At 28.5% G+C, this 20,058-nt stretch overlaps 1 protein-coding gene across 2 annotated transcripts in view; it reads left to right on the top strand.

The window, feature by feature from the left end:
• LOC100205617 (recQ-like DNA helicase BLM) overlaps nt 1-20,058 on the top strand; it is a 70,698-nt gene that overhangs the window by 7,757 nt on the left and 42,883 nt on the right. For both annotated transcript variants that reach the window (XM_065815415.1, XM_065815414.1), the window contains exons 4-12: nt 526-560; nt 1,193-1,317; nt 13,280-14,125; nt 14,248-14,303; nt 15,033-15,151; nt 16,386-16,506; nt 16,749-16,891; nt 17,718-17,788; nt 17,889-17,981. In XM_065815415.1, the coding sequence (XP_065671487.1) occupies nt 526-560; nt 1,193-1,317; nt 13,280-14,125; nt 14,248-14,303; nt 15,033-15,151; nt 16,386-16,506; nt 16,749-16,891; nt 17,718-17,788; nt 17,889-17,981 (1,609 nt within the window). The remainder of the gene's footprint in view (nt 1-525; nt 561-1,192; nt 1,318-13,279; nt 14,126-14,247; nt 14,304-15,032; nt 15,152-16,385; nt 16,507-16,748; nt 16,892-17,717; nt 17,789-17,888; nt 17,982-20,058) is intronic.

Below are 20,058 nucleotides of genomic sequence, written 5' to 3'. Positions count from 1 at the left end.
ATGTAGTTTTTCCAAATTGAAATTTGTAAAAAACTGTTTACGATTACCAATGGGCCAGGAATGTTTAAATGGTTTATCAATAATTTCCATTAATAACAAAATTGCTGAATCTGTGTATATTGATACTTTAAGATTAAAATTTGCAAAATCTAAAGTTAGACGTGTTTCTTACTAAAAATATGTTTAAAATCAATAAAATTGTTAAGAACTTTATTTTATTTGTAGTATGTATTGTTTTAAGATTTAAAAAAAAAAATGCATTTTTCGCAAGCAAGCTAACACTTGCGAGTTCGCTTGGAATTTAAATCTAAAAGGTGCCTAACTTATTCTCGCGCACATAATACATGTTTCCTGAGCCGGCTCTCTCTCTCTCTCTCTCTCTCTCTCTCTCTCTCTCTCTCTCTCTCTCTCTCTCTCTCTCTCTATATATATATATATATATATATATATATATATATATATATATATATATATATATATATATATATATATGTAGTATAAGTAATTTTTATTTGCTAATTTTAGGGTAATGAAAACAAATGGTTGCAGAAAATAAATAGGTAAAAATAAAATACAAATTAACTTTATTAGAGATTAATTTATAAAATAAATAGTAATTAAAATAAAATTATTAAATGATTTTATTGATAAAAGAATTACATCAATTGACTTGTTTTAATTTATGGATGAAAGTTAAAATAATTATGAAAATATGTTTTAATTTGCATTTACAATTAATACATAAAATTATTGATTAGAAAAATTTGTGACTTCTTTTATAAGGTATTTAGTCTAATGATTTTTTAATCACATCAAAGTTTGTCTATTTTTCATACAGGAAACAGAGAATGTATATATATATATATATATATATATATATATATATATATACATACATGCATACATATATATGTATATATTTATATATATATACATATGTATATATATATATATATATATGTATGTATATATATATATATCTATATACATATATATATATATCTATATACATATATATATATATATATATACATATATATATATATATATATATATATATATATATATATATATATATATATATATATATATATATATATATATATATATATATATATATATATATATATGTGTGTGTATAAACTGTACAATCATAATTTATAAAATGTTGTAAAAAAATTTATTTTCTCAGCTATGATAGTGGCATTGTGAAAAAACAGGTGGCTAGGGTATCCCCTCTTGTTGCACCAAATAATTTAGCAAATTCGTTAGAGAAAGTCATTTATAATAAAGATGAAAGTGCTGAAGAAATGCCAGGTTTGTTTTATCAAATTTTTTTAAAATTGCCTTATTTTTGTAGAACTGCTTTCTGGATAATTCTATTTAAAATTTTAAGTGGTTTTTATTAACTGTAAAAATGATAAATTTTGCAAAATTAAGTCTTTCTGTTTATCAACAAAATATAAAGTGTAAGTATACCAATATGTTGTTAAATTTTAGAACTCAAATACATATAAAAATATATTTTCCATTTACCTGAAAGGCTCAATTTGTAGCAATTATAAAATAGCTTGTCGATTTTTTTATCGCTTTGTTAACTCAAGATTAACAACAGACTATAAGATCTCTAACCATCTAAAAAATTGAAACATTTTCACATCAAGATCCAACCATCTAAAAGCAAAATCATTTTCACAACAAAAATGGCAGTATTTTTTTTTAGTTATTAAAGTTAATCATTGTAAACCATTGCCCTTTTAAATTGCATATTGTAAACCATTGCCCTTGTACATCATTGCTCTTCCAACCGTGCAACCATATACATAATATCATGGTCATTCGATGGAATAAAACAACTCATTTTCGCAAAGTTCAACTAAAATTTAGAAAAAATATCTTTCAGTAACCCGGGAGGGCGACAGACAGTTATTACTTACAAAAGAGTGTTTCATAACACAGGCAAACAAAATTTTACTTTTTTTTTTTTTTTCCATACAACATGTTTTTCTTATAGTATTAGTCATTCTGATTTCTAATATGCAATCCTTTTCCTTCTATCACCTCAAGTCTTAAAGATATTAGTCTTAAAGTATATAAGTTTTAAAGATATTAGTAAAGATATTAAATCCCAAATATTTAGGGTAAAATCCTTAATATTGTCAAAAAAAAACCTTTCCAAAAATATGTCAACCTGAGTCTCAAAAGTAGCATTTTGAGATCCAGGTTGACATCCTTTTGAAGAAGTTTTTTTTTGTTGACAATATTAGGGATTTTACCTCAAATATTAGGGATTTGAACCCTAATATCTTTAAAACTTGCGGTGATGGAAAAAAAAGAGTTTAAAATCAGAATAAGGAATACTATAAGAAAAACATATTGTATGCAAAAAAAAAAAAAGAAGTAAAATTTTGTTGGCCTGTGTAATAAAACCATATTTTAAACTATGAAGATTTTATTCCTTATGATTATTTTAAAGAAACCTTTAAAACGCATTTAAAGAAGTATGATTTAATTAATAAAGTATGATTTAATTCATGAAACCATTCATGGGTGTACACTTTGAGTTTTATTCGGTTGCCAAAAGAACGACTGAAAGTAACCAGCATGTTAATGTTGATCGACTGCCTATGTTTTGAGCTGCCATTCGCTATTTTTTTTAACTTTTTGCATCCAGTTTTCCTTACAGGGCTAAGACTACAGAACTAGAAATGTTGATAATGATAGCCTTAGCCTCTCCACTATCTAATACACTATCTCCACTGTCTAATGCACGATAAAATGTATCAATTATTATAGTTTACAAATCAGCAGTAGAACAAGACGATCGAAATCCATATTGGCGATCAGAAAGTTAGTTATTAGATTTAAGATGATAGGTTAAGTGTTTATTAATTAAAGACTCAAAAACTTTGCTTATGATAGTAAGTAGACTAATGGAATGGTAGTTAGATGAGATAGATCGCTCTTCAGAATTTTTGAAAATAGGAATAACAGGCTTGGCCAGGAAGGTGTGCGGTTTCATGTCATAATATGACCACGCAAATACTCTATGATTTGGAAAACTTGATCACGGCTGTTAATATGTTTTGAAAGATTGTATACATTTTAAAAAGACCCTAAAAAAAATGATCTTAACTTAACTATAAAGGCGCTTTAAAAAAACTTATCGTAAAAGATGCAAATAAATCTTCGTAAAAAATATAATGAAAACTAAAATAAAAATAATTTAATTAAAACTAAATTAAAAAACTAAAACTAAAATAAATAATAAACTATAACAATAAGATTATCTAAATTACATTTGGAATAAATAACTTTGAACCGTTTATCTTTACTAATGTTTTTATAATTTAATATTATGCGAAAAGCTTTTTAAATAAAGTAACAACTTACATCCAACGATTGTTTAACAAATCCAACAATTGTTTAACAAATGAGCACATTTAAAAGTTAAAAAAAGATTCTTAGCAAGGCTTCTCAGTAACTTTAACAAAAGAAAAAATAATTAAATCGTTGATTTAAAAAGTTGATATGATTTTTTTAATTTTATTTAAAGGCATAATAAAAAATACTAACACAAATATAAAAAAAATACATAATAATTGTTCATTAATATTTTTGTAAAAAATAATTAGCAATGATTGTTACTTTATTTAAATGCGTTTCAATAATATAATCGGTGAACAGTAAAATTTGAGATTTTTTTTGAAAGGCTCTGACTTTACAGTGGATCAATATTTTTTGATAAAATAAAAAACAGCTTGTAGATTTATAATCATATAATTTATTTTTTAAGTTGCAATAAACTTGATTTACTGTTTCATCTTACAAAATCAAGCTTTCGATACACCCCTCCACACATATTCTGTACAGCATTTTTATCTACTTTCTTCAGACAATACTTGATCCGTTGTTTTAATTCATCAACTGAAGTAGCCTGCCAATTGTTCTTATAAACCATTCCCTTCAAAATTGACCAAAAGTGGGCGAAGTTCAGGCACTGCAGGAGGATTATCGGCTTTTTGTACAAAAGTGATGCTTTTTGAGATCAAGTAGCTTGTCACTGATTTAGCATAATGGGCCGAAACCAAGTCAGGCCAAAACACAAAATTACCCTTAGGATGATTTTTTTAATAAAAGACATCAGTCTTTTGATAATGCACTCTTTCAAATACACATTTTGTTTGACAGCAAGGCCCGAAGGAACAAAATAGGGTGTTGAGGTGCCTCGAGGTGAAATTGCTAACCACATAAGCATTTTCTTTTCAAACTTTGCCTTGGACTTGTATTTCACACCACAAGAAACTTCTTTTGGATTGCTTGACCAATACCCAATGTTTGAGTTCTTATCAGAGTGAGAAAATGTTAAGTATGATTCATCATCAAAAAATGTTAAGTATGATTCATCATCAATTATGAAATCACACCCATAAAATTTTCTACACAATCTGCCACAACATGTTTGTAACTTAAACAGCAGTACGGCTGGAATGGTCTGTTTTTTTCGGTAAACAATATTTGTGCTGCTGAATTGTATACACAATGTGAGATTAGCTGCACTTTAGCTTTCGTGCAATTTGTTGGGTTGAAATGCCGGAACGACCATCAATCATGCTTTTCAACTTGGTAATATTGGTTTTAGTCATTATTTTAGCTTTTCGACCAGAACCAACAACATGCAGTTTTGATTTGCCTTTTTCCTACATTGAAATGTATCTTTAAATGTTTGCTCTTGGGTGATTTTCTTTCAAAAAATGATCCACTTCAACTTTTCTACCTTCCTTGAAATGCGAATCACAATACCTGTACACACGATCAATCAAACTTTCATGCTTCATTTTGATGTAGATTACAAAATAGTAAGAATATTTTAATAAAATTGCTAGCAGCAGCTACAGAGAGTGGGCTCTAAAATAGAAACAATAAATGAATCAGTGCACACAAAAAAAAAATTCTAAAGGAAAAACCGTTAAAAAATCTCAAATTTTACTGTTCACCCATTAAAAACATAAGTAAAGATCAAAGTTTTAATTCAAATGGCTTTCAAAAAGTTTGTCTTTTTTTTTTTCTCAACAAAATATTTCTACTTTTCGAATTAATTAACTTTAATGATTCTTATATAAAGTTTTTTTAAAAAAGAAACCTTTTTTAAATTAAACCACTGTTCAAAGTTTTAAATTAATTTTAAAGAGACTGCTTTAATTTAATTTTTTTTTTATAGTTTTTATTTTTTTTAATTTACTTATAGAAAAATCTTATATATTTAGATAATATAAATAAAAAATTTATGCAACTTTCAATGATACTTTAAATAGTATCATAAGCTACTTAATTTAAATGCATTTTGCTAATATAAAAACGTTAGTAAAGATAAACGTGTTGAAGTTATTTGTTTTCAATGTAATTAAAAATTACATTGTTAATTAAGATGTTGCTTTCCAGCAGGCTGGAAAACAAGACTCTGAAAAGCCATTGTTAAATAGTTTTGAATGACAATGAAAGATGACAGCTCCGGAGAACACTTCTGCAAAATTATAACAGGTATGTTTTCCGAATTACAAGTTGCAGAAGAGTCTAAGCAGGTAATCACATTAGATACAGAGGCTGGAGTGATACTAATGTCAAGCAATGGATCAACCTGTTTGTCGGCTATATCAGGTAGAGTGCGACTTGTGAGATTAGATTGATGAAAAGTTCTTAGCAAACAATTCGCTTTGTCTTTAGGCGAGGTGACAAAATCTAAACCATACAAGAGAGGTGGAATAGCAGATAGCAGATTCTCCATGAATCAGTCACGTGAGCCTAATTTTTGAGATAAAATACGAGATTTTGTGACCTGAAAAACTTTTCAACAATGGTTTCTAGTAATAGTAAACAGATGCTTGTTATCTGGAGTTGTCTGGATTAGTTAGTCTGGATTGTTAGTCTGGATTGTTGTGCTGATAGATATGAATGTAATTGTTAGGATTGGTAATTGCAGCGGTACAATGACAGGAAAACCGTGGAGAATAGTGAGGCTTGAATTGGAATTGTTGAGAGGAAATAAAAGATTCCGTGCCAGCTTGAATCCAAGAAGTTATGTAAGAAGCACATTTGTCAGCAGGAAGATAAGAGATTTCTATCCAAGGACGGTAACAAAGAAAATCACAGAGAGAGTCCCTGTTAGCTTTAAGGTAGTTGTAAGAGCTACGATGATAAGGGGATTCTAATGATGAAGAAGAATGAGATAATAGTTTTAGAGAGATCAAATTGTGATCAGAAGCACCTAAGGGTGAATGTGAAGAAACTGAGTACTGACTAGGATCAGAAACAAGACAAAAGTTTAGTAGAGAAGGTAAATGATTTGGATTGTCTGGAAAGTTGACTGTTTGTGTTAAAGGTTGAGAAAGACAAAAGTTGTGGACCTTAATGGCTGCAGAGTCACTGACACTAGAGCCAAGTCATTCAGTGTGATGAGCATTAAGTCACGAACAACAACAATTTGGCTGAAGGATAAATAGAAAGGGCTTGCTTAATTTGATCAGAAATAGCATCGAAAAGAGTGCAGTCATGACATGAAGGAGAGTGATATAGTATAAAGGGAAAGGTGATAGAGTGAAGTGGTGCTAAGCGAAAGCACATAAAAGAATAATCGGTAGATTCAATCCTAGTTTCCCGTCAAATGGGCAAATTCTTATGAATGTAAATGCCCAGGCCAAGCATGTGACTATTAGAGTCTTTACGAATTAAAAGAAGATAATCATCAACACTTAGATCAAAAGATGAAACAACTGAACTCAAACTAGTCTCACAAAGGGCAAGTAGGTCTGGTGAACTTTGCAAGAGATAAGACTCAACAGAAGAAAAGTTACTTTGAAGACCACGAATGTTAATGAATGATAGATTTATAGAACTTGGTGATGATGATGGTTGTGTTTTATTGTTTTTTGGTACTTTAGTCATTTAGTCATAAATTTGTTATAGAACTTGACTCAAGCGCAGATAGTACTCAGTACACTTTTTAATAATCCAAGCAATTACCTCATTAATATTATTAAACCCTAAGTTGTAAGAAAGGACGCCAAGCATTGCCTCTACAATGCACACCAAAAGTACAAACAGGGAAAACTGAGAGTTACCACAGAGTTCGGGAAACCTTACCGCCAGCTGGCCTCAGAACCATGAAACTTAGAGCTGTACTCTCAATAGGAGTTAATGGAATGAATTGTCTAGTCATAAAAGCAGAGACGCAAGCAAAACCCATGCATTCAGTCAAAATGATCCAGCATTCAATATCCTAAACTGGAAACAATTTATTATAAATTTATCTACACAAGCCTAATATATGAAGAAGGGGTGTGAAGGGTCAACAGATAAAATCTGTTTACTCCTTAAGTGTTTGCCTAGGAGGCCTTCTACAAGACAGTAGCTGGATGGAGTGTACATTTGCCCAAAATGAGTATTTTTATCGAGATACCATCTCTAGACTTTACTCAACCAAGAGCACCAAGGCAGGGGTGTTTTAAGTCAGAGTTTACTTCTCCTAGCCTTTGCCTAAAAAATCGTATCCTACAAAGCAACAGGACATGAAGCAGGTTGTACTGGGCTACTTATTACCAGTAGCTGGATAACCTGACCTAAAGATCAGCTGACCTGATGATGATGATGATGATGATGATGAGGATATATATATATATATATATATATATATATATATATATGTATATATATATATATACAAGGGCTTTTCTAGACCATTTTCGACCATATTTTTGACCGTGTCGACCATATTTGGGCACCACCCATATTCAGAAATTGAGGACTTTTTTGAAGTTAAGGACTTTTTTTTTTTTTTACAGTAAATATTGTTTTTTTCGCAAAAGAATGCCTACATATGGCAAATTTTCTTATGGAAAGGCATCAACACAGGGGGACTGCTGCCCAAATTATTTTCCTAGAATGGCCCCTTATATATATATATATATATCCAACAATCCAAAATCAAGAAAAAAAGGAGTCAAGAGAAATGGAGGAAAAACTCCGTCGGAGTCAAGAAAAAATCAATGTTTTAATAATGTTTTTTTATAAAATAAAAAATTAAACTATCAAGTTGACAATTAAACATTGTTCTTGTATTTATTTTTTTGATATTTTATATTTCAATTTATAATTCATTGTAAGTTTTTAAAAAAGTTTATATTTTTTCTTAGGACTTTAATATTTTTTATCACAATTCTTTCGCGAACAGATTTTATCTAATAAATGGCTTGAATTCGGTGGACAGCTACAAGGGTTGAATTAAGCGATCCTGATTTGTAAAAACTGGAAAAATATCTGGTCTTCAAAATTTTAGTTTACGCAAAGTGTACTTTGTTTTCAAGTAGCAAACTATTATAAGTTTGTTAGCGAAAAAGTTATAAAAAACAAAACGAAAAAATAAACTTACAACTGCAAAAGTAATAACACTCTTGTCACTAACTGCATTATAAAAGTATTAAAACTATAATAGCGTTATTACTTTTATAAAGCACTTATAACTTTTAAAGTTCATTCTTTGTTCAAACAACATTAGTAATCCCAAACTTTAATTAAAGTAGAAAAGCATCTAGAAAAAATAAAGCGGATATTTAAATATTATTAAACAACTAGATAAAAACCAATAAAAATTTTTTATTGGTTGATTTTAAAATTGATACACATTTTTACAGACCATTAGTAACATTTTTCATGATGCTAAACTTTTTATACAGTACATTTTTATAAAGTTGTATAAGCTCCTTAAATTTTAAATATTATTTGAATATCCACTCTACTTTTCTAGATGCTTTTCTACTTCAATTAGAATTTGGGATTACTTATGTTGTTTGAACAAAGAATGAACTTTAAAAGTTATAAGTGCTTTATAAAAGTAATAACACTATTATAGTTTTATTACTTTTATAATGCAGTTAGTTATTAGAGTGTTATTACTTTTGTAGTCAAGTTTATTGTTTTACTTTTTATAACTTTTTTGCTAACAAATTTAAGTTGATTTGCCCCTTGAAAACAAAGAACACCATTTTGCACAAATCAAAATTTTGAAGACCAAATATTTTTCCAGATTTTGCATTTTGCGATCGCTTAATTCAACCCTTGGGCTAGTTCAAGTTTCAAAATGGTTTCAGGTTTAACACCAGTTGCTTCATATTCTCTTAATTGATTGATAATGGTTTTGATTTTTCTTGACATCTCAACAGCTAAACTGTTGATTGATTTTGATTCAGAGCTTCTTGAATTTCGTTAAAAAAAGGATGTTGATTTTGATGGTTTTCCTTGCTTGATTGTAGCGCAATCATTTAGTTATGGTCAGATACTATTTTCTATTGTTGCAAATATTTGATCGAATAATATTGTCGCAGAAACTTAAATATCTTTTTTTGAAGCGTAAAAAAATGTGTTTTTTTAAAAAAAAAATTGGGTACCAACATTATGTTTTTTTTTTATCTCAAAAACACTGTTTCTTCTAGTGTAGTTGTTGAGCAGCACTCCTTTGTCATGCAAATACCTGTAAATTTTGTGTATGCTTATGTAATTTTGTGTACGCAAAGATCCGTAAATTTTGTGTATGTAAAGATCCATAATTTTGTGTACGCAAAGATCCGTTTATTTTGTGTACACAAAGATCTTTAAATTTTGTGTCTTTTAGAACTTCATATTAAAACAATATTTTAAGAACTTAATTAGTATTCAAATTTTTTAGACTTTTTTGATATTTTCTTCATATTCAATCTTTTCCTCTGAATAATTAGTAAGAAATTCTCCTTCAGTCTCTCCATCAGTTTCCGTTTCTGCTTCAATATCCAATTCAGTTTGTTTGCGGTCTACAATTTCGTGACAATCTTTTTAAAAGTATATCAAGTTGAAAAAAATTTAAAAGGAATTGAATAATTCTGACAGATCTGACACAGAAACTTAATTATGGTACCCAATTTCAACATCCACCTACAGCCACCCGTAATTTTCATCCGACCCTACAGTATTGCGCAAATGTACCCTAAAAATGTTTATGTTGCGTATGATGTTATGCAACAAAAGTGGTTGATGCTTAGCGTACAAACCTCTTTTAACTAGTAATTTTTTTTACTTTTAGTGTGCAGAATTGTGTCTATAAAGCTTAATTGTTCCTTTTGCAGGTTAAACTAGTGTAACTACTGTACAATCATCAACCATGTAGCTTCATCAACCAGTGCAACGATAGCTACCAGAAAGAAAACGGAGATATGGCTTATTGGACAGATATCCTCTTCTTTAGATAGTGTTATGCTTCCATCAAAAAGGGAAGTGTTGGCCCTTTTCTTCCATTACAAGCAGATTGCCTAGCAAAGCATTAGGGAAGCATTACATTCCACAGCAAATGATGTTTTTGAAGTTTGGTCAAAGGCCCGAATACCAGTGCAATTAAAGAAGCACGTTGTCCATAAAATCGAAAACATTTACAAGGAATGGGAAAAGTTGAAGAAAAATAAAGAGAATAAAGCTAAGCGTTCAGATTATTTGAAACAAAAGGAAAACCAATAGAATGAAGGGTTAGAAGAACTATTCAATATTGCCCATGCCAACGCATTGGAAATGATCACTATTCAGGAGGATAAGGACTTCCTATTATGCCAAAGAGAGAAAATTCGGAGAGGCGAAATGGGTCCAGTCGATAAGAAATTGACAAAGCAAGACGAAGTATCAAGAAAAAGACAAAAAGAAATGAACTGAAAAAGGGATCGAGAGGAGTTGGCAAGAAAATCTCGAGAAGAAACAGTTGTTCTTTCATCATCATCTGAAGGTGAAGATAACCCTAAAGAAGATAACATAACTCAAGGAGATGCCTTGCCTGGTAACCAAGATGACCCTGAGCCATCAACTTCAGGTACACCGGCTCCAAAGTGTCCTAGACAGTGGCAGGAAAAATATACTTAATGAGAAGTTGGCGGCTAATTTAGATGTGGCTAAATTGAGTGATCGTGGGGTGGCACTTGTGTTAACACCGGCATTACAACTTTTTGGTCATGATCCAACAGAATACAATGTTAATCCAGCTTCTATTCGAAGGGAACGAATAAAACACCGCAAGAAGATAGCAGAAGATTTAAGGAAGGAATTCAAACCAGAAGTACCTTTATGTATTCATTGGGATGGAAAATTACTTGCTGACATCTCCGGCCAAGAAACTGTTGACCGACTTCCAATTCTAGTATCTGGAGTAGGAATGCAGCAGCTTCTTAGTGTCCCAAAACTACCATCAGGAACATATGAAAATGCGGCATCTGCAGTGCATGACGTGTCAGTGGCATGGGGAATTAACGATCAACTAAAGTGCATGTGCTTTGATACTACTTCAGCCAATACTAGGCTAAGAAATGGGGCTTGCATTCTTCTAGTGCAGAAGTTTGGGAAGGATATATTGTGGTTGGCATGTCGTTACCACATTCTGGAAATTATTTTGGAAGCAGTAGTTTTGCTGTCTCGACCCTTCAAGTGGACCTGATATACCACTCCTTAAAAGACTTCTGAAAAATTGGGTTTCATTTGATTATACAAAGTACCACACAGCACAGTCTGATAAGAATGCTTCAAATGCTCTTACCGATATCACTGATGAAAAAATTGTCTTTTGCAAAGATCAACTACAAATCTTTCAACCTCGTGATGACTACTAAGAACTTTTGGAGTTGTCTATTGTTTTTTTGGGAGGAGTACCTTTGAGGGGCATTTCATTTAGAGCTCCTGCCGTTCTACACCCTGCTTGCTGGATGGCGAAAGCTATTTATGCATTGAAGATTTGGATGTTTAGAGACCAATTCAGGTTGACAAAAAGAGAGGAGAAGGGAATAAGGGATATTTTCTATTTCACGGTTCGACTGTACATTACAGCCTGGTACAGATCTCCTGAAGCAACCTCAGCTCCTAGACTTGATCTGCAGCTCTTGAAAGACTTGGATGCCTAAAAGACCCAGCATCCTGAGATCTCAAAAATTGTGAAGAAGTTACAAGGGCATCTCTGTTACCTATCAGAGAAACTTGTTGCTTTAGCTTTTTTTGATGATGAGGTTTGCCCTGAGATGAAGGTCAAGATGGTCTAAGCATTGAACAATTTTTCAGATCAGATACCTATGAAACGGGCTACTGTGGACTGCTCAGTTATCCAAGAAAAGAAACTGGAGGACTTTGTCACGTTTAATACACGAAGATTATCAGCATCACAGGACTTCCATCACACTTTTTTCAAAACAGTGTGAGCCAATGGGAACATGATGATGAGTTCAAGACTGTAAAGTTTACTGTTCAAAGCATGAAGGTTGTCAACGACATTGCAGAACGTGGCATAGCACTAATGGACAAATATAATAGATTACATACAAATAACGAAGAGCAAAAGCAGTTCCTGTTGTTGGTATTTCAAAAATAATAAAAAACAGAAATATCCTGACAGAAAAAAGACAACTCTCATGAGCCATTAAACTTAGTACAGTAATATCGTCTTAAATAAACCTATAATCAAAGTAAAAAAGCATGTTTATTGCTGTCTTTTACTAAATAAGTAGAAATGCAATGACAGAAAATGGATGTTTTTGATGAGTAAATAAATGTGTACCAAGTAAATGAGTCCTTATCACCAGTCTCCATCAGTTTTATGATTTTTTCCTATGTTAATAACTAAGAGCGCATAGTAAAATATGCCTTAAATTTCAACGACTGGTAGCGCCCAGTAAAAATGTTTTTTTCCCCTTGAAATACACGTTTATTTTCTCACCAAAATGAACCATTTCAGTGGGTGGCCCACTGAAAAAAAAAAAAATTTCAACCCCAAATAAGAAACACCTATATATATATATGTATATATATATATATATATATATATATATATATATATATATATATATATATATATATATATATATATATATATACATATATATATATATATATATATATATATATATATATATATACATATATATATATATATATATATATATATATACATATATATATATATATATATATATATATATATATATATATATATATATATATATATATGTATATATATATATATATATATATATATATATATATGTATATATATATATATATATATATATATATATATATATATAAATATATGGTTTATTTATATTATTTATTTAACTATTATTATTCTCAACCACATATATTCTTATTTTATTTTCTGTTATTTTACTTATAGTTTTTACTTTATATTATTTATAGAAGTTTTTTAACATTCTATTACCTACATTTATTTTAGCAACTGTTATTGATTTAACGGATGACATTGGATCTAGTCAAGTTACAAATGTTTCATCAGCAAATGATAATCAAAATATTATAAAAGAAAACTTTGGACATTCCATTGATACTCACAAGAATTTTCTTGATAATTTATCGCTTAGTCGCTCTCACCAAATTTTAGCTAATGATGTTTCTAAAAGTTCATTTATTGATCGAGTTAATGACAAACTTTGTGATAAATCTGCAAAAAACAAGTGGAGGTATAACATAGTTGTTAATGAAATAAATAAACCTGTCAATCATTTATTTCCTTCACCAAATCAAGTTGTCAATCGATATCAAGATGATGATATCAATATATCACTATCTAATAATGAAATAAAGAAAAATGAAATGTTTTCAAATTTAAAAACTTCTTTTAAAAAATTATCTAAACTTGATAGGGATGACTTGAAATTATCTGGTGATACCAGTGATTCCGGCAGTACAACATCAGTTAAATATTCAGTTAATTCTGAAATATCTAAAAGAAAAAATAAGAGCAAATTTATGAGGCGAACGAGCTGTTTACAAAGTGATGACTCAGATTTTGAAATGAGTTTAAATGAAAACTCCAAAAATATTAAAAACTTTTCTCCAAGAAAAAATTCTACTTCAAGCTTGCTTACTTTGAGTTTGACAAAAAATATTTCTGAAAATGGATCTCCAAAAATAACACCAAATCCAAAAAAAAAAATTCCTCTAATTTCGAAAACTCCTTGTTCTCCTCATGCAGATAAAAGACTCAAAACAGCGGTGGATGTTGAAATGCCAATTAATCCTTGGGCTCAATACGATGATAGTGATTTTTCTCATAATGATGGTATGATTGTTAGGTGTTTAAATTTTTGTTTTTTTAGTATAACTTGTTTTTGATTTTTAAGCTTTTTTAAGTTAATTTTTCATGTTGATATAATTTATGATAAGGTTTTTACAAATTTTAAGATATTAGTGAAGAAGATGTATGTAGAGAAGAAAAGGAGTTAATTCTTTATGATATGGTAGGTGTTTTCTGATGCAGATGTTTTAATGTCTGTCTTTTTTACAAAAAACTTTTTTTTCCGGTCTTTACAACAAGATGCTTATTTTGATTTTGATTTTTTCTAGAAGTGCCCTAGTTAACTGCTCCACTTATATATTTAGTTTTAATAAAAAATAAATTGAGCAGTCTCCCTGACTGTAGTGACTTTTGTTATTCATTTGGAGCTTTGGGGAGATAAATTTATTTAAAAAAAAAAGAAAAGAAAAGAAAGAAAAAAAGAAGCAAGCAGCTAATAAATTATTAAAGCTGAGTAATAAAAAGCAAACAAAAAATGAAGCAAGTAACCTATTTTAATTACTGTCACCTTTTATTTATTTTAAAACAAAACTCTATTATTTTTGTAGCTATAGTTACTAACAACATAACAACTAAAATAAGTAACCTAAAAAAAATACGAATTTCCTTCTACTGCTGATTTGTTAATTGTTATAATGGAAACAATATTTAATTAAAATTAAAATCTTAAAGAGTGCATTAGATGAAAGCTCTTGATATATCAAAGAGCTAAACAAGAACACAAAATACACAAGAGTAAAAAAATGATTAACTAAATGAAAAATTAAAGCAGACTTTAAAATAGACAAACTCTTTTTGGAGATAATCTGCTAAATGCAGATTATCATCAAAAAGAGTATATTTAAAATATTAATTTAAGTTTAAGGAATGTTTATACATTTGTTTTTACTAGGAGAGTCAAGAAAATTTTCTTGATGAAAAGAAAGATTCGTTTGGAAGTTACCTTGATGACAATACTGAGGATATTAGATCAGTTTCGCCTTGTCTAATATCTCAAGAGATGAATTCAAGGTGGGTACAGCTTGTTTTGTTATTGTTCTGTACACACACATTTCTCTGTACACACACATTTCTCTGTACACACACATTTCTCTGTACACACACATTTCTCTGTACACACACATTTCTCTGTACACACACATTTCTCTGTACACACACACTTCTCTGTACACACACACTTCTCTGTACAGCTGTTTTTTTTGTTTTTTGTTTTTTGTTCATTACAGAGTAAAAACAATAAAATTAATCTTGAATTGTTTTTCAAAGTATGCATTAGTATATTGTGTTTGTTTTTTGTTTTGTTTTTATATATATACATATAATTTTAAAATATCTATTTTTGTATTTATTATCTATATAGTTTGTGTGTTGTATATTTTCTATTGAATTGTAAACAGATTTAAATAGACAATGTTCAAAAGTATTATAGTTGCAACAAAATAATTTTCTTAATAACTCATGTTATTAATCAAGTATAAGTTTTAAAAATCATAAAATATTGAAAAGTTGTCAGGTAATCGTAACCCGTAATGCACTAATTTTGTTGGCAACGTTTATGCAAATGAATTATTTTATGATATTTGGGTTTTTAACTGTGTGGTTTGGATTTAATGTCATTTGGATTTAATGTCATTTTTTTATTTTTAAGTAATAAAATAGATAATAAATAGCATTATGGAAGAGTTTATAGAAACATTTATGTTCAGAAATATCCTAGCCTGCAGTTCATTTGTAATTTTAATTAAAATGGTAATAATGTTTTTATGAAAGAGAGTTTTATTTTGCATAGTTGCATAAAGTTATTATTTGTTGACAATTTAAACCAATTTATCATTTTTGAAAAATAATATTATTTGGCTACACAAGTGGTAAATAAAAATAAAATAAACAAATTTTATTGCAGTTGCAAATTAAAAAAAAACAATTTGACATGCAATCCCAATTCTGATGCTGATTTTGTTTTTAAACAATTTAAAAAATATGAACTAAAAAAAATCAAAAAAGCAATGAGAAGAACAAAAGTGATAAAGATTGTTTTCTTGATTATACCAATATTTTTTTTTTGATTATTTTTTTAAAAGGAATGAATAATTATAATAATTGATAGAATTTACAAACAATTGATCTTTATGAAGTATTTTTTTCACATCTATCTGATTCTTTGTACATCATACTAAATTGGTCTTTAACAGCAAATATAGTTTGATTTTATACTTCTATACTATTTCTATTTATTTCTACTTAGTGATTCATTAATCAAGAAACTTCCTCACAAATCTATTAACTCATCATTCAGTAAAAACTTATCTGGTCAATTTGAAAGTTTTTTACCTGAAGGAATCAGCATACTAAAATCAGCAAAAGTAGTAAGTAAGAAAATTTTATTATTTATTTGATGCGATAAATAAAATAAGACAAATAAGAAAGAATAAGATATATAAGAAAGAATAAGGTAGATAAGTAAAAGTAAGGTAGCTATGGTGTGCATGTTAAACTTCATAATATTTTCAAATGATGTTTTTTAAAGTTCCAGAAATCGCAAAGAGTACACAAATAATTATTTTTTTATACTTTTTTTAGTTTAAATTGTTTTTTTTGTTCTTTATAGAAAGAAACTGAACTCGAAACACAAGAAGCTTTATTGAATAGCGCTTTGTCTGTTTGTCATGTGCTTGAAGAAATATCAGAACAGCACCTTAGAATGCTTCCTGATCAATATTTTCAAAAGCTCAATGCAGCTTTAAAAACATGGTACTGTGTTTTGTTTAAATTTTATCGCAAATCGAATTTTGTTTTAGATTTGATTACAGTACACTATATGTGTTTAATGTCAATGACACAATTGAGGGTTGAGCCGCTACCTAAATTTATAACTATAAGAACATGCTCAATAGATTTTTTTTTTTCCCAGAATTTATTATATAAAGTTTTAAAAGTGTGACATAAAGCAACTTTTGCTTTTTTTTCAAAATTTTGAACTTATTTTAAACACTAAAAACAACATAATTGAATAATCAAATTGTAGTTTTATATTATCAAATGTTTTAAATGCAATTTACAATAATAAAAAAGGTAAATTTTTCTTCAAAAATCAATTGAATTTTTAAATTAGAAATCAATACACAATCAACAAATTCGAAATCAAATTATTGAATGCAAAATCCTTGATTTTAAAACTGTTAAAATTAGAATCTTATGTTCAGCAATCCAAGATAACAAGTTTTCATGATCATATTTAAGCACATCATGGGTTTTTTAAAAAAAATATTTTCAACTTGCAATATATGGCAGAGTTTAATACATGCAGATTAACTATGTTAGACTATACTCGACTAGACTAGTCTCAATAGTTTTTGAAAGGTTGAGAATTTTAAAGTTTATTAAAATTTTTTCTGTTGCTAGCCAGTGTTTGACCTTGCCAGGACTTTTTATAATGATTTAAAAATTAAGGGATTGAAAAAAGTGTTTGATAACATCAATATTATTGTAAAATTATTTTAACAAATTTTAATGGAAAGTAGTAACAATAGTTCAACATTTTTTTATGAATTTTTAATGGAGTATTAATATTTTATAGGAAGTTTGTTGGATCAAGGCAAAATAAACATATAATAAAAGATAAAAGTCAAATATTTAAAGGAAAAAATGGTAATCGTTTAAAGTTTAGGTTATTATAAATGTTTTTTTGTTACCCTTTTAAAGACTAATATTTAATATTTATAACATAAAATATGTTTTTATTGTCTAGAAAGTTCTTCTATCACTTCAAAGGTCAATAATGTAACTGAATCAATATCAGCAACCAAAACCAATTTGTCTTCCAAAAAAAATATTATGCCAGGTTTGTCTTGAACAAATTATGTTTTTATTAAAATAAATATGTTTTTATTTAATAATCTAAATTAATAACATTTCTATATTTATAACTTATTATAAATTACAAGCAAATAAAAATGGTACATTCAATATTTATATATACTAAAATATATTTATATATACTAAATATATTAAATATTTGTATATAAATAAGTATTTATACACTAAGTATACTAAATATTTATATATAATAAAAAAATACTTTTATTAAGTAATATTCTTTTATAAGTATTTTAGTTCCAGTTCTGAAAGAACTAAAAAAATATAAAACTGTAATTTTAGAAAATATAGCATTTATTTTTCTTTTGCACCAGTTGTGCAAAAAAAGTAAAAGTACAGTAGAATCCGGGTAATCTGGACTATCGAGGAGAACATATTTATTGTCTGACTTCGCAAGTGTCTCATCTAAGCAAAGCTCTAAGTGTGTCACACTTTTTGAAAATGTCTGTCTTATCAAGATTTTGAGACTCATTAAATTTTTGTCCAAAATATAAATGTTACGTAGATATATTTAAACTATAAAATCTTACGTGAAATATATTTTATTATATAATATAAGGAAAAATCCAATATTGATGTTTGTTTCAGGTATTATAAGTGAGTAATGTAATCTGACGTTAAAGATTGCAAGGTATTTTTTATTTTAAAAAGTTTGTTTTAGTATCTGCACTATTTTTTAATGAATTAATTAAATTAACTTTACTCAGAACAAAAGTTTAATTCAGGCAGAGCCCTTTAATAAGTTAAAAACTAAATAAGTAATATTGAAATCAATTGTCTAAAATCTATTTTTTGCTTGCTTAAAAAAAGGGGTGCTGAAATTCACATCTGCCTTATAGCACTCAGTCCCAGTGCTAGAGGTGAAATACATGTGCATGAGGGGATACTGTACCCCCTTCCCTATGGATATAATCTTTTATGTATTTTTGGCAAATAGGATCTCGGAAAATTACTCTTTCTTATGATTGGCTGGCAAATTAAGGACAATGATGAAGCAGTTATGATTTTATTTTTTTTAAAAAGTTGGTATTTATTCAAAACAAATAGTTTTTAAAACAAAACCATTTAGTTTTTCAGTTTCCAAAACAAATTTTATTTAGTTTAATGTAAAAAGTTATTTGTGATAAATTAGTAAAATAAACATTACCTAGTAATATTTTTTTAATTAATGTTTACATACTTTTATGTGAACCCCTTTCCCCCCTCACATGTTTTTGTATGGTATTTGTGTGTACATTTTTTATGGACAATACTCAAACATCAACTGCTAACATATGTTCATAAGTAAAGTCATTTGGAGCAGGATCCTTACCTCTCAGGTGAACAACAGATTAATTGAATGTTTTAGTGCAGAAAAGTATTTATCCTCTATGTCTGGTAATTCTTCCTTAAATCCTGCTTTGCAGAAACAGTTAATAATAGTGGTTACTGAATCGTCATTCTAAGAATGAACAAGCATTTTGACAGCATCGAGTATAGTGATTGGAGGCATTTGTTTTCTGTTGTCAATAGCATTTATGTTAATTGTTAATGTATATGTATAATTATTTATAATTATAATGTAATGTATAATTAATGATTCATATGTAAATATTCTTGGTTTTTCAATTAATCCAGTATCTGCATTTAATTAATCAAATGATTCTTTGATCCAAACAGTTGGCTGCAAACACCAAATTGTATTTGGGTGAAGAAAGAGTTTTAAAATTGATTTATAGTTCTCAATATTGATGGGGAGGTAAATCATCAATAACAAATGTAATAAACTTTCTAATTTAATCTGTCTTTCCATTCTCTGACTTTCTTTTTAAATAGTTTAGTGTTTATCCGGCTCATGGCAATGGTATGAAATGCTTCTAATTCTTTTAAAACAACTAAGTTCGTTTGATTTTCCAATAAAAAAAATTTATATTTTCTGTTTAATTTATATGACTTAAGCAAGTGATTTTATAGTAAGTTTTATAGTAATTTTATTTTAACTAATCCAGGTTCATCAGACTAATACAAGGTACAAGCTAGTGAAAATCTGCTGTATTTCAAAA

The sequence above is a fragment of the Hydra vulgaris genome, chromosome 13 (genome assembly GCF_038396675.1).
Source record: "Hydra vulgaris chromosome 13, alternate assembly HydraT2T_AEP".
Classification (NCBI taxonomy): domain Eukaryota; kingdom Metazoa; phylum Cnidaria; class Hydrozoa; order Anthoathecata; family Hydridae; genus Hydra; species Hydra vulgaris.
This window is presented reverse-complemented; position numbering and strand designations above follow the sequence as displayed.